General features: G+C 39.2%; 1 protein-coding gene across 1 annotated transcript in view; it reads left to right on the plus strand.

Moving 5' to 3' along the window:
- Positions 1–10288: 10288 nt before the first annotated feature.
- Positions 10289–15406, plus strand: part of LONRF2 (LON peptidase N-terminal domain and ring finger 2) — a 36472-nt gene continuing 31354 nt past the window's right edge. Inside the window, 2 exon segments of the mRNA XM_073239756.1 lie at positions 10289–11224; positions 11227–11334. Of these exon segments, the coding sequence (XP_073095857.1) occupies positions 10747–11224; positions 11227–11334 (586 nt within the window). The 5' untranslated portion in view covers positions 10289–10746.

A 15406-nucleotide genomic window follows, 5' to 3' on the forward strand; every position in this document is an offset into this window, starting at 1 on the left:
AATCTAAACAGACCAATTACCAGCAACAAAATTGAAGCAGTAATCAAAAAACTACCCAAGAACAAAACCCCTGGGCCAGATGGATTTACCTCGGAATTTTATCAGACATACAGAGAAGACATAATACCCATTCTTCTTAAAGAATTCCAAAAAATAGAAGAGGAGGGAATACTCCCAAACTCATTCTATGAAGCCAACATCACCCTAATACCAAAACCAGGCAAAGATCCCACCAAAAAAACAAAACTACAGACCAATATCCCTGATGAACGTAGATGCAAAAATACTCAACCAAATATTAGCAAACTGAATTCAAAAATATATCAAAAGCATCATACACCATGACCAAGTGAGATTCATCCCAGGGATGCAAGGATGGTACAACATACGAAAATCCATCAACATCATCCACCACATCAACAAAAAGGACAAAAACCACATGATCATCTCCATAGATGCTGAAAAAACATTCGACAAAATTCAACATCCATTCATGATAAAACTCTCAACAAAATGGGCATAGAGGGCAAGTACCTCAACATAATAAAGGCCATATAAGATAAACCCACAGCTAACATCACACTGAACAGCGAGAGGCTGAAAGCTTTTCCTCTGAGATTGAGAACAAGACAGGGATGCCCACTCTCTCCACTGTTGTTCAACATAGTACTGGAGGTCCTAGCCATGGCAATTAGACAAAACAAAGAAATACAACGAATCCAGATTGGTAAAGAAGAAGTCAAACTGTCACTATTTGCAGATCACATGATATTGTGCATAAAAAACCCTAAAGACTCCACTGCAAAACTACTAGAACTAATATCAGAATTCAGCAAATTTGCAGGATACAAAATTAACACACAGAAATCTGTGGCTTTCCTATACACTAACAATGAACTAATAGAAAGAGAAATTAGGAAAAGAATTCCATTCCCAATAGCAACAAAAAGAATAAAATACCTAGGAATAATCCTAACCAAGGAAGTGAAAGACCTATACCCTGAAAACTATAAGACACTCTTAAGAGAAATTAAAGAGGTCACTAACAAATGGAAACTCATCCCATGCTCCTGGCTGGAAGATTTAATATCATCAAAATGGCCATCCTGCCCAAAGCAATATACAGATTCGATGCAATCCCTATCAAATTACCAACAGCATTCGTCAATGAACTGGAACAAATAGTTTAAAAATTCATATGGAAACACCAAAGACCCCAAATAGCAAAAGCAATCCTGAGAAGGAAGAATAAAGTTGTGGGGTATCTCACTCCCCAATTTCAAGCTCTACTACAAAGCCACAGTAATCGAGACAATTTGGTACTGGCACAAGAACAGAGCCACAGACCAGTGGAACAGAATAGAGACTCCAAACATCAACCCAAACATATATGGCCAACTAATATTTGATTAAGGAGCCATGGACATACAATGGGGAAGTGGCAGTCTCTTCAACAGATGGTGCTGGCAAAACTGGACAGCTACATGTAAGAGAATGAAACCGGATCACTCTCTAACCCCATACACAAAATTAAATTCAAAATGAATCAAAGACTTGAACGTAAATCATGAAACCATAAAACTCTTAGAAAAAAACATAGGCAAAAATCTCTTAGACATAAACATGAGCGACCTCTACTTGAACATATCTCCCCAGGCAAGGGAAGCAAAAACAAAAATTAACAAGTGGGACTATATCAAGCTGAAAGCTTCTGTACAGCAAAGAACACCATCAATAGAACAAAAAGGTACCCTACAGTATGGGAGAATATATTCGTAAATGACAGATCTGATAAAGGGCTGACATCCAAAATATATGAGGAGCTCACACACCTCAACAAACAAAAAGCAAATAATCCAATTAAAAAATGGGCAGAGCTGAAAAGACAGTTCTCCAAAGAAGAAATTCAGATGGCCAAGAGGCACGTGAAAAGATGCTCCACATCGCTAGTCATCAGAGAAATGCAAATTAAAACCACAATGAGATATCACCTCACACCAGTAAGAATCGCCAGCATCGAAAAGACAATCAACAACAAATGTTGGCAAGGTTGTGGAGAAAGGGGAACACTGCTGGTGGGAATGTAAATTAGTTCAACCATTGTGGAAAGCAGTATGGAGGTTCCTCAAAAAGCTCAACATAGAAATACCATTTGACCCAGGAATTGCACTTCTAGGAATTTACCCTAAGATTGCAGCACTCCAGTTTGAAAAAGACAGATGCACCCCTATGTTTATCGTTGCACTATTTACAATAGGCAAGATATGGAAGGAACCTAAGTGTCCATCAGTAGATGAACGGGTAAAGAAAATGCGGTACATATACCCAATGGAATATTATTCAGCCATAAGAAGAAAACAAATCCTACCTTTTGCAATGATATGGATGGAGCTAGAGGGTATTATGCTCAGTGAAATAAGCCAGGCAGAGAAAGACAAGTACCAAATGATCTCACTCATATGTGGAGTATAAGAACAAAGGAAAACTGAAGGAACAAAACAGCAGCAGAATCACAGAACCCAAGAATGGACTAATAGTTACCAAAGGGAAAGGGACTGGGGAGGATGGGTGGGGAGGGAGGGACAAGGGCGGGGAATAAGAAAGGGAAAAAAAAATCATAGGGATAAAAGAAAACAGTAACAGCTGTGCTAAAGGATGTATTAATTATCTTATCTGTTGTTATTATTTCACAATCTTTGTGTAAGTATATATATATAATTCATATGTATATCTTTATATAAGTTGTACACATTAAACATGTATATTTTATTTGCCAAAAAAGAAAGATTTGATGGATTCTATGTATTAACAAATTCAACTTAAAATTATATTTAAATAAATATGATCAACACAAGCATAACTTTGGAATAAAAATAAATATAAAAACTTCACACTTTCATTGAAAGTATGCATTTTGGTGGGTAATCTATACATTTGTAACCTTTGGTGGTTCCACAACTCCAACTAAATAGAAGTTGGAACAAAATAAAATAATTCATGAGTGAAATGATGAGTCCCCATATAAAGTGCCCAATATTCATTCCTTAAATAAATACCATGCATATTAATATATAAAGTTTATAGGATGACAAATGAGCTTGCTTGTTACTTGTTAACTGAGCTAATCCAAATTAAATTGCCAACAACACTATTTGCAACAGATTATTTCTGACTTATTCTATATTTTGTTTCAATAACACTAATAGATAAACCATTCACAGAGGAATGTTGACAATAATTTTAATTTAAAATTTCTAAATTTTAAAGGAATTTTAGCAAATTCAGAATATTCATTTCTAACATTTTCCAAAATTAAGCAAGTGGTATTGTACTGTATTTTCAAAATTATTCTTTAATTCTTCATCAGTAATGAATTCCAACAATTTTGCCTTATAAAGTTATTGTTGAATTTAAATTACCTTTTGATGAAAGAATTCTTAATCTGTGAATTTCTTATGAGAAGTTTTTTGATGAAACATTACATTCAAAGCATTATATCCAATGTGTGATGTAACTTTTTACAGATGTCCAATGTCAAGAACATCCCTTAAGTAACTAGTAACTGTGGCTAACTTATGAAACATACAGTCACTCCCACATATGCTCTCTTCTTTCTTTTTCTTCTCTCCTTTGCATTTGCTCTCAGTCTTACCTGAAATTGAGAAACACACTGCATTCCTTCCTTGAACCCAAGCACTGAAATCATTAAAAACACAAAGATACTCAACAAATAAGCCCGTTTGATTTTCCAATTTACAGATTTATAAAACTGAAATCAAACTAGCTTCTTATAATACAGAAACTCTAAGCATTCGTTCTGCAGTTCATGTTCAGCAAAAACTTTTCCCCTTGACTTTGCTCAACAGCCAGTAAGAGCTCTTTGTGATCAGTGTTTAGGGTTTCACTTAACAAAGAGAATAATCTTGAATTTGATGCATTCCTCTTTATACATTTTACAGTTTTTATTACAACACTAAGGACACGTTAGCTGAACTGTTTTTCATAGCAAGAGTTTTCTGGATGAAAGAAGCAGCATGTTATTTTGCATTCTAGGACATGCTCCTTAATCTGGGTAACAACTCCAGGATGTTTTCTTGTCATTACAGCTTCCGCTTTAGATCACACTGTTTTGTGTGTGTGTGTGTGTGTGTGTGTGTTTGTGTGTTTGGTGGGGGGGTTGTTGTTGTTGTTGGTTTCGTTTTGTTTGAAAGTCTTTCCTATGCAGTCCTTCCTAGTGTCATGCTGTTCGGAGCTAGCTGTGTTTGTTGGTCATGATGCTGTAATCAGAGATTCTTCTTCATATCACCATCAGGTTCAAATTACAGTAAAAGAATTGCCTTGTTACTAGTATCTGTGCATTCACCAAGTTGCAATAAGCAGTGCTTTGCTTGTTTAATTGTTCTGTGAATTGGTGTTCGGTAACATCTCCCACAGGAGGGGAAAGCTGGGAAAAAAGGTGGACCCTGAGCTGTTGAGGCTAGGAGATGAATACATGGAGCTTCATTATTACTATCCCCTCTACTTTTGTGTATGCTTGAAACTATCTGTAATAAAGGACTTATAAAACACAAGCAAAATGATCCTTAAAACATGTTGCAGACCTACTTAGAATTCAAAAGCTCTATGGTGAATTGAATCATTTTATCATTAACAAGTCTCTATCACTAATGATGCTTTTTGCCCTAAAATCTATTTTATCTGCAATTAATATAGCCACCCTCACTTTTTTTTAGTAGTATTAACCTTAACATCTTTTTCCATCTTTTAATTTTTAACTTGTGTTTATCTTTATAATTGAGGTATCTAGAGACATAAAGGTGAAATTGTTAGGCAGAAAGATAGAAATGAGTGGGATGAAAAGGAGAGAGGGACCCCAAAAATGACTCAGGGAGTGGATCAGATAGAGCTAGAGAGCCAGAAATGACTCAGAGAGAGCTCATCCAATGAAGCCACAGGGTCCAAGAGTGACTCAGGAAATGTCCAGGGTCCTCCAGATAAGAAACATCAGAAGCACAGGCACTGCACAGCCCATGTCCCCATTTAACCATTCAGAACCAGCCTAGAGAGCTGACCGCTGTCAATCAAGGACCTCTCTGCCCTGCCAATACTCCACAAAGGAAGCCTCAGAATGAGCACCAGGGCATGTCTCACCTTAGGCAGGCCTGCTCTGTTACTCTCCGCAGAGTGTATTAAAACTTACTTTGCTTTCTTGACTTTGGTTCTGGTCTCACTGTATCTGACTTCCCTGCCACCCCGAGCCATCCTTTCCTTCCTAACATATTAGCATATTGCTGGATTGAATGCTTTCCCAGTCTGACATTCAGGCATTAACTGGTGAGTGTAGTCCTTTTACATTTATTATAATTATTGACACATTCGGATTTATTTTTGTTATTCTTTGAGTGTTTTATTTCCCATTTTCTCACTTTTTCTTAACTTTTGGGTTGACATCTTAACAAGATAAGAACCATTCATTAGTTTCTTCTCTTGCTTTCTTACTACATTTTGGATTTATTCTGTCACTTTTTCCCCCAACTTATTGAGTTCCATGTGTAGCCTTATGGATTATCAGCTTTATTCTTTTTTAGTGTAAGTGCTACAAAATGAGTTTTAGATGCCCCCTACATATATTTAAAATTTTGATTGTCTCTCTCTTTTAATCTCTGCAGATTTAAAACCAGCCCTATTGGGATTTAATTGAAATATAATAAAGTGCATATAAAGTGTGTAGTTTGATAAGTTTTGACACACTGATGCACCTGTGAGAATATCAATGCAATCAAAATGATGAACATACCTACCATCACTGAACATTCACTTATTCACCTTTGTGATCCCTCTTCCTATTTCCTCGTGACTGTTGGTCTACTTTCCTATACCGCAGATTGGTTTGCATTTTTGAGGTTTTTAAAGAAGTAGGATCATTCATATGTATATACTCTGTCTTATCTGCATTCTCTAACTCAGCACAAATATTTTGGATTTCACCCAGGTTGATCCATGCAGCTCATTCCTTTTTATTGCTGGGTAGTAGTACATTGTGCAGTCCATTTACCACTCACCTGTTGATAGACATTTGAATTATTTTCAGCTTTTGACTATTAGAAACAAAGTCTATATGACCATTTATGTACAAGTCTTTGAATGGACACATGCTTTTATCTTTCTGGATTAACAAATACCTAGGAGTAGAAAGGCTGGATACTAGGGTAAATATACATTTAACATTTTAAGAATCTGCCAAACTGTTTTTCAAAGTGGCCGCACCATTTTACATTCCTGCCTTCAGTGTATGAGAGTTCTAGCTGCTCCCTGTACCTGCCAACACTTCGTATGGTCTGTCTTTTCCACTGTAGACATTCTAGTAGGTGTGTAGTGCTTGTTCATTTGGGTTTGATTTAGATTTCCCTAATGACTAGTGATGCTGGACATCTTTTCCATGCTCTTATTGGCCATCAATATATCTTATGTAGTTAAGTAACTGTTCATATCTTTGGCCTCTTTTTGAATTCAGTTATATATTTTCCTGTTATTGAGTTCTCAAAGTTCTTTGTATATACTTGATACAATTCCTTTATCAGATATGTGATTTACAAATATTTTCTTGAAGTGTGGGGCATATCTTAACAGTGTCATTTGAAGACTGGAAGTTCTTAATTCTGATACACCCAATTTATCAACTCATCATTGCTCTAGTGTTCAAAGTCATCAGGAGCACAGTGTTTTACATTTTGGCTTATTACTCATTGCCATGAGGAAGAACACTCACCATTGAGAACCACAGGGAGTCTCAGGATGAAGGAGTTTGCAAGAGCCTGTTCTGGCATCTGAGCTCTGGCTGAGTCATTTTGGGAAAGATCTTAGGGAGTGGGATCTGACTGGGCTCTGTGATGGGGTATATCGCTAAATCTCATTTATAAGGAGGGCAAACCAGAGTGAGGATGAAGAGGTAATTGGTAAAGATGTAGTCATTCATTTTAGCTGAGAGAGGGAGATGGTCAGTATCTTGTGGGTTGCACAGGGACCTTGTTTTTGTCTCATTTTATCATGTGCTCAGGGTGACTTTGATGCTGGTGATGCTGGTGTTCTGTGAAACTGTTTATGTCCAACAGGAGAACAACATTAATTAGTCATGACCATCAGGCCAGCTTTGGAATACTATGGAGGACTCATTGTGTGTCAGACCGGTTCTGGATGGGAGAGGTTCTTTTTTTTCCTTATCTTTTTCTTTTATGGATCATGATTTTGTTGTATCTGAGATCCAAAGATTCTCTGCTATGCACTTTTTTATACTGCCTTGAAGTTCTGTGGTTTTACTTTCAGGTTGATAATCTTTTTTCAGTTATTTTTTGTGCATGATGCAAAGTATAGATCAAAGTTCTTTCTCTCCTTCTTTTCCTTCTCTTTTTCCTCCTCCTCCCGACCCCTTCTTCTTTTTGCATACAGTTAACAATTGGTCCAGCACCGTATGTTGAAAACACTATCCTTTAAATAGCCTGAAGAGCCTCTGTTGAGACTCACTTGCCAATATATGTATGGGGATCTATTTTTGGAATTTCTACCCTATCCCATTGATCTACTTGTTAATTTTGACACCAGATCTACACTGTCTTGATTACTGTAGCTTTATGAAGAGCCTTGAGGATTCTCCTTTTGTTCTTTTTCAAAGTTCTTCCAGATACTTGAGGTGCCATACATTTTCATATGAGTTTTAGCATCAGCTTGTCAATTTTTACAAAAGGTATACTGGGATTTTAATGGAATCCATAGGTGAATCCATAGATTGATTTGGGGAGAATTGAGATCTTAACAATATTGAGTCTTCTGATCCTTCAGCACAGTATGCCTGTCCATTTGTTTGGATCTTTTTGATTTCTCTCAGTGATATTTTGTAGTTTTTGTAATGTATAGGTTTTACACATATTGTTTTGGACTTGCCCTTAACTTTTTCATAGTTTTTATATTACCATGATATTTAAAAATTTCTATTTCCACTTGTTGCTAATATATTAGCAACCCAACTCTTTACTCTGTGGGCAATTGTGAGGTGTGCTATTTAGTTTTGAAATACTTGAGGATTTTCTAGATACTTTTTAAATATTAGCTCCTATTTTTAATCCCCTGTAGTCAGAGAATATATGTTGTGTGACTTGACTCCTTGGATCCTATAAATTTATTGAGACTTGTTTTATGGCTCAAACATACCATATTGATAAATGTTCCACATGTACTTGGAAAGAATGTCAATTCTGTTATTGTTAGGAAAATATTCTATAAATGTCAATCAATTCAAACTGGTTGGTAGTACTGTTCAGTTCTTCTGTATCCTTATTGATTTTCAGTTACACATGTACTATGATTGTTGGGAGAGAGGTATTGAAATTTCCAAGTATAATTATGAAATGCACATTATAGTTCTATCAGTTTCTGCTTTGTATATTTTGAAGTTCTATTATTAGGTGTATATGTGTTTAGGATTTTTAGGTCCTTTTGACCAATTGACCCCTTTATCATTCTGAAATGGGCATTTTTCCTCCTAGTAATATTCTTGGCTACATGAAATCTTTGTCAGATATCGCTATAGTCACTCTAGCTTTATTTTGATAAGGGTTAAGATGGGACATCTTTTTCCATCCTTTTACCTTTAACTTATTTGTATCTTCTTATTTAAAGTGGGTTTTTTTGTAGGCAGTATATATTTGGGTCTTCCTTTGGACACAATTTGACAGTCTCTGTCTTTTAATTATGATGCTCAGACCATTAATATTTAATTAATATTAATACATTGAGTTTGAATCTACCATGTTGCTATTTATTTTCTATTTGTCTCATCTGTTTTCTTATTCCCTTTCTCCTCATTTTCTTCTTACTTTTGGATTAATAGAACAGACAAAAATTTTCATTTTATCTTCTTAGTTGGCTTTTTAGCCACACCTACTTGTGTTATTGAGGTGGTTGTTTTAGGGTTTAGGGTATACATCTTTAGTTTATTATACTTTTCCTTCAAATGACATATCACTTCATATGCAATATTAAAACCTTACAAGAGAATCTTTCCATTTCACCTCTACTGGCCTTTGTGCTGTTTTTGTTACACAGTTTATTTCTGCATATGTTATAAACCTCACCATACAGTATTTTTGCTTTAAACACTTCTTAGCAGCATACCTCCAACAAGCTTCTCCTTTCTGTTTTCTTGTTAGAAATTTGTCTAAAATAAGAACAAGTAGGATCTGAGATCATGAGGTTTCATAACCTTTCCTGTGTAGTCTTTGTTGCACCAATTTAACTGCTCAGAAGCTTTTTTCCACCTAGCTTCCTGGTTGTTATTTGTGGATTTGTTGGATAAGCAATCTTCAAATATAAGTGAATTGTCACTGGATAAAGAAAGTAGATAAAAACTCAAAAAGTGATTAAAAAGAGAACTTGGGATCAAATCTAGTTTGACTACAACTGTTACCAGTCAAAATAAAGTCATTCATGGAAAGGGTGGTGGGAGGTGGGGGCTATGCTCTGTATTTGTTTCTTTATTATAGGACTAAAGGGTTGGGCAAAGTTGTCTTCTTTTCCCTTTTATGAGCTGGTCTAAAATGTTCTCTCTTCACTTCATGAGGCATCTCCCCATTTCCAAAGCCATATTTGATGATGGAGATATTTTATATTTTCTTTAGCCAGCAGTATTAGATGTAGAAAAACCTCACCAACCTAGAATAAAAAAGCTTCCCCTGGAAATAATGAACAGTATGGATTCTGGGATAGTGTGATGTGTTTTAGTACATTCAAATACTTTGAATAAAGTCGATGATGGAACGAACAATAGGAAGAGAAGAGTGGGCTCCACATAATGAGAATTGTAAAAACTGGTTAATGGGCACACGAGGAACAAAGTCCTTGCTTATACACCAGTGTAGCTTTCAAGTCCTTCATTTTTAAATACTTGATTTCTGCTTCCTAATCAAGGGTACAATACAATTGTCCATTTCTCAAATCCTTCCTTCCCCCAGCACCTAGTTTGGTATTTCTTTGCGTTCTTTATTAAGATTATTGTTCTAAATTAAGAGTTCTAAAATGCCTCAAACTTAGCGTTCCATTAAGGGAAGCTTGCTGATGAGAGCCGTTCAGTACTCACTTCGGCTTCCCAGTCATTTAAGACCATTTCCTAAATCAAAGCTTGAGATGCGTGGCGAGCTTGGCAGGTGTCCTCGGGTTCTCTAACCACAGCCCCAGGCTGTCCTGGCGGCCGGGCGGCTGCGCAGAGGCTGGGCGCGGGGCGGGGCTGCTGGGCGCGCAGGCCGCGGGCTCCTGTTCCAGGCGGGTTCGTGGGAGCTCGGCGGGGCGGCGGCCGGAGGACGCGCGGGGGGCGCGGCTGGGGTAGACGAGCGCGCGCGCACACTCGCGCCGGCCGCCCGCCACCGGGCGGGAGAGGGTTTCCCCGAGACGCCGACTCGGGGCGGGGATCGCCACGTTCCCACGGGCGACCTGGGTGACAGAAGCAAGCGGAGCCAGGAGGGCGCTGCGCCCACCGTCCGCCCCGCACGGGTGAGGTGGCGGCCCTGCCCACGCCCTGCGGGGGACGCTGCCCCAGCCTCGCACCCGCGCCTCTGGCCGTGGTCGCGGCCGCCCCCAGACGCGCCGGGTTCTCGGCGGAGACGACGGCCGCGCTCCCGCTGCCCACCTGTGGGCGGCGGAGCATCCTCGCCCCTCCGCCTCTTCCCTCTCGACCCGAGTCCCCGCAGCCGAGCGGGGATGAGCCCCGAGCCGGTTCCGCCGCCGCCTCCGCCCCCGTGTCCCGGCTGCGGCTGAGGGGAGCCGTCCGCCCGGCGGCTGAAGGGCAAAGAGGCGTTCCGCGCGGGCGACTACGAGATGGCAGCCGAGCTGTTCCGTTTCGGGCTGGCCGGGCTGGCGCAGCCCGAACGCGGACTGTGCCTGCGGCTGGGGGACGGGCTGCCTCGCGCGGGCCGCCTCCACGAGGCCCTGGGCGCTTTCCGCGGCGTTGCGCGGCTAGGGGCGCCGCGGCCTGAGGAGCTGGGGTAGCTGGCGGGCGGCCTGGCCCGCCCCCTGGGCCAGCGTGAGGGGCGGCTGCAGCCTGCGAAGCCGGGCGAGGGCCACAAGCCGGTGACCCTGCCGTGCGGGCTCACGGTGCGCAGGCGCTGCGTGGACTTGGGGCCCGCGCGGCCGCTGGCGCGGCGAGTCAACGTGGTGCTGAGCGGCCCGCTGGAGAAGTGCTGCCGGCCAAGGGCCGGGTGCGCAGGCTGGCGGGCCAGGCGCGGAGTCTGCAGCGTCAGCAGCAGCCTGAGGCCGCGCTGCTCAGGTGCGGCCAAGCCCTGGACCTGAGTAAGTCGGCCGTGGGAGCTGCCGCCGTCCCGCACGCCAGGCGAGTGCAGGGGTGGGAGTAGAGGCTTTGTCCGGGCTTGGGGATTGTTTTACTTTCCGAAGGGGGAAAGGTGAAGATGCAGCCAGAGCGGCTGGTGTCAAGGTAAGTTGCACCCCCTGCGTGTTTTTTTTTCCGGGAACCCCCACAGCCCTCCAAGGCCAAGACGGCCTTTCCACCCCATCTCTGCTGTTCGGGAGTGGGAGGATGACAGTGTGTTTGCTTGTCCTGCAGGAAAATGCCAACAACTAACACCCTAGAGGCGCACAACGGAGGCCTTGGGACATGGCAGGATGTGCTTTGGGGTTTCAGCTAAGGAATCCAGGAAGGATTCCCTTCCACTGCTTTTATTACTTCATACTGGCAGGCTCTGTTTCCTCTCAAAAAAAAAAAATGCTATGGTGTAATTAGCTTATTAGTTATGCTAACCAGTGCCTGTGACCTTTTAATTTTTTGTAAATGGAAGTCTATAAGGAACTCCCTCCTTGCGTCCTCCCCAACCTCCACCACCTGTTAAGAATACATAATTTAAAGGAAGACCAAACTTTCAGCCAGTGATTTCGGCTCCCAAAGAGTGTGCTTATTGACAGTTGTTTTTTGTGTGTGTGTGTGTGTGTGTGTGTGTGTGTGTGTGTGTGTGTGTGTGTGTGTGTGTGTGTGTGTGTGTGTGTGTGTGTGTGTGTGTGCTTATTGACAGTTGTTTTGGGGGGAGAATGTGTGTGTGTGTGTGTGTGTGTGTGTGTGTGTGTGTGTGTGTGTGTGTGTGTGTGTGTGTGTGTGTGGAGGGTGATTTGTTTTCTGAATTCACAGGCTTTGTAACAGTGTATAGATGATTTAAATCACTAGCAGAGACGACTTGGCTTAATCTTTCATTACTAAGAGTCTTCTTGTGTGCTATAGTCAGAACGCATTTTAAATTTAGGGGGAAGGTTTTCTCTTTAAGAAAGCATACCTGTATCTAAGTTGGGAGATTCTCTGCTGGAGTAAGCAGTTAAATTGCTTTATATAACAGGTACTCTGTACTATTTTTGCAACTAACATATCCACACTTTAACAGGCTGTGTGTTTTTGAGTTGCCTACTATTTTGCTTATGACAATGTGGTGTGGAGCCTCCTTGTCCAGTAGAAATATTGTGTAAGCCACACATGTAATTTAAAATTCTCTGGTAGCCAAATGTAAGTGACTGGAAGCAGGTGAAATTTATCTTAATGATTTTTAACCTTATACATTCAAGGTGTTATTATTTCAGCATACCTTCATTTAAAAAAAAAGACTGAGATTTTACTGCCTTTAAAAAAAAACTATCTTTGAAATCCATTGTGTATTTTACATTTACTGTCTACCTCAATTTGGACACTGAATTTTCATCAGAAACACTTCTGCTACACTTAGATTCCATGAAATGTAGAGTTGAAAAAATATTGACTTTGTGAAGTTGTTTCAAATTAGCTTTTCCATTAACTGAACAGAGTCTCAGATTTTTAAACTTTGGTTTCAAATAATTAAAATTACATAAGATGAATAACTTAGTTTCTTGTTGTTCTAGCCCCTTCTCAAGTGCCCTGTAGCCACATGTGGCTAGTGGCTACTGTGTCAGACAGTACAAGTATGGAACTTTTCAAAACTTTGCTGGAAATGTAAAAGATCACAGCATCAGCTGTTGGAGATGTATAACACGAGAACTACCGTATGCTACTGATGGGTCTGCAAATTATACCCCTGGAAAATTGTTTGGTAGTATCTGAAAATGTTATATATGACCTTTGGCCAAGCAGTTTCAATGAGGCACGTGCATATGTGCACTGAAAGCATATATAAGAATTTACAAGAGTGTGTATCATTTTTAGAGATAGCCCCAAAGTGGAAAGAACCCAAATGCCCAATAATAGCTGAATGAATGGGTAAGTATATTATGATGCCTTTTGGAATACAGACAGAAAATAAACCACCTGGTTGCACACTATATTGTGGATGAATTACAGACATAATGTTAAGTGAAAGAAGCCAGACTCAAAAGCAGTTTTACTGTATGATTCTATTTATCTGTAAGTCCAAACAGGCAAAATTACTACGGCCTGTTAGAAGTAAGGGCAGTGGTTACCTTTGGGGGAGAAAACAGAGAATGTGAATTGTGAGGGAGTAGGAGGAGGACCTGAGTGGTGGTAGTGATGTTATGTTTATTGACCTAGAAGATGGCTTCATAGGTATGTTCACTCTGTGATAGTTCATTGAACTATAAACTTATAATCTGTGGCTTTTCTGGGTATATATTAGACCTACGTTTAAAAGTTGTAAACAAATTCTTGCAGTCAGCTCATCTTGAGAACTTACATTCAGTATGCTCAGTATTCATGTTCCATTCAAAGATTAGAAAAGAAAGGCAAGTTTCTCTAGTTTAAAATTTATGGAATGTTTTATGTTTCATACTAAATCAGCCCCCAAAAAGGGCTTGATAGAGTAAAAAAGGTTACAGGGTTTTGTTGTGTTTTTTTTTGGCTTCAGAAATACTTGTGTTTAGATCCGAGCCCTGATATGTACTTATTATGTGACCTTAGCCAAGTGTGGTAATCATTAATGCTATTCCCCAAATATTTCTATCTTATACCTTCCCCAGACAAGGTAGGATTGCATTCCTGGACTCATTATGGTTGGGTGGAGCCATGTGAATAATTTTGGTCTGTAAATTGTGAGTAGGATTCAAAATAACTAATAGTATGTTAAAGACAACAGAAATGTGTGTATGAAAGATAAAGAATTCAATAGATAGCTATCTATAAAAAAGAACCAAATGGGTATTTTAGAACTGCAAAATACAACATCTGAAGTTGAGAATTAGATGGATTAAAACAGACTAGACACAGATATATGGGGTACAGACAAAAGTTCTAAAATCTGTGAAATTTGAATCTCAGAAGAGGGAAGAGGGAGAAAAGGCAAGAGAAATATTTGAAGAAAAATGGTTGAGAAGTTTCCAAATTTGACAAGAAACTTTATAAGCAGTTCAGTAAGCCCAAAAGGATAAACACAAACACTCACAGGATAAACAAAATATACCAAAGTATGTTATAGTCAAGTTACTGAAAATAAAGATAAATATAAAAGCAGTTAGTGAACACAGGGTATTTTCCTTCAGAGGAGCTGTAATAAGACTGAAAGCTGATTTTTCAAAAAAAATTATTAAAACTAGAAGATAATGGAATAACATCTTTAAAGTGCTGAAAGGCGGTGGGTGGGAAGAGCTTACCTGGAATTCTTTACCCAATTGCAAATATCTTTAAGAATTGAAGACAAAAATCTAGATATTTTTATCTAGATAAATAAATAAAGGCAAAGGACTTTTATTGCCATCAGAATTGTACTACATGAAATACAGGGGAATTCTTTAGGCTAGAGGAAAATGTTGAGATGGAAGCATACCACTAAAGGAAGGAATAAAGACCCCTAAAAAGGGTAAATATATGAATAAATATAAAATAATATTGATTATTTCAAACCATAACAATAATGTTTTGTTGTATTTATAACATATGTAAAAGTAAAACATGGCAATAGCACAAAGTCAGGATGAGTAAGTAAAGTAAATGGTTTTATGGTCTGTGTATCTTTCTGGATGTGGTAAAAGTACTAATTTAAAGTTACTGAAAATCAACTTTGCACATTTCAATCTCTTGGGTAGCCACTGAAAGGATAATGAAAGAAGCTAAAATTATAAAGCAATGGTGGAATAATGAAGAAATACTTGATTAATCCAAAAGAAAGTAAAAAGGAAGAATAAAATGACAGTGAATAAATGAAATGATTAGAAAGAAATTTAAAAATGGGACTTACCTTGCATTCAATGGACATATACATTTAAGTACTCCACTTAAAATTAAAATATTGTGAGACTAGATTAAACAAAACAATTACATGAGATACACATGAGATAAACCTTAGATAGAAGGATACGAAAAGGTGGAAATTAATAGGATGGGAAAAGATGCTCTACAAAGACTATCCAAAAGAAATCTGATATGGCAACATTGCTATGGGAT

The sequence above is a fragment of the Manis javanica genome, chromosome 1, assembly GCF_040802235.1.
Source record: "Manis javanica isolate MJ-LG chromosome 1, MJ_LKY, whole genome shotgun sequence".
Lineage (NCBI taxonomy): Eukaryota > Metazoa > Chordata > Mammalia > Pholidota > Manidae > Manis > Manis javanica.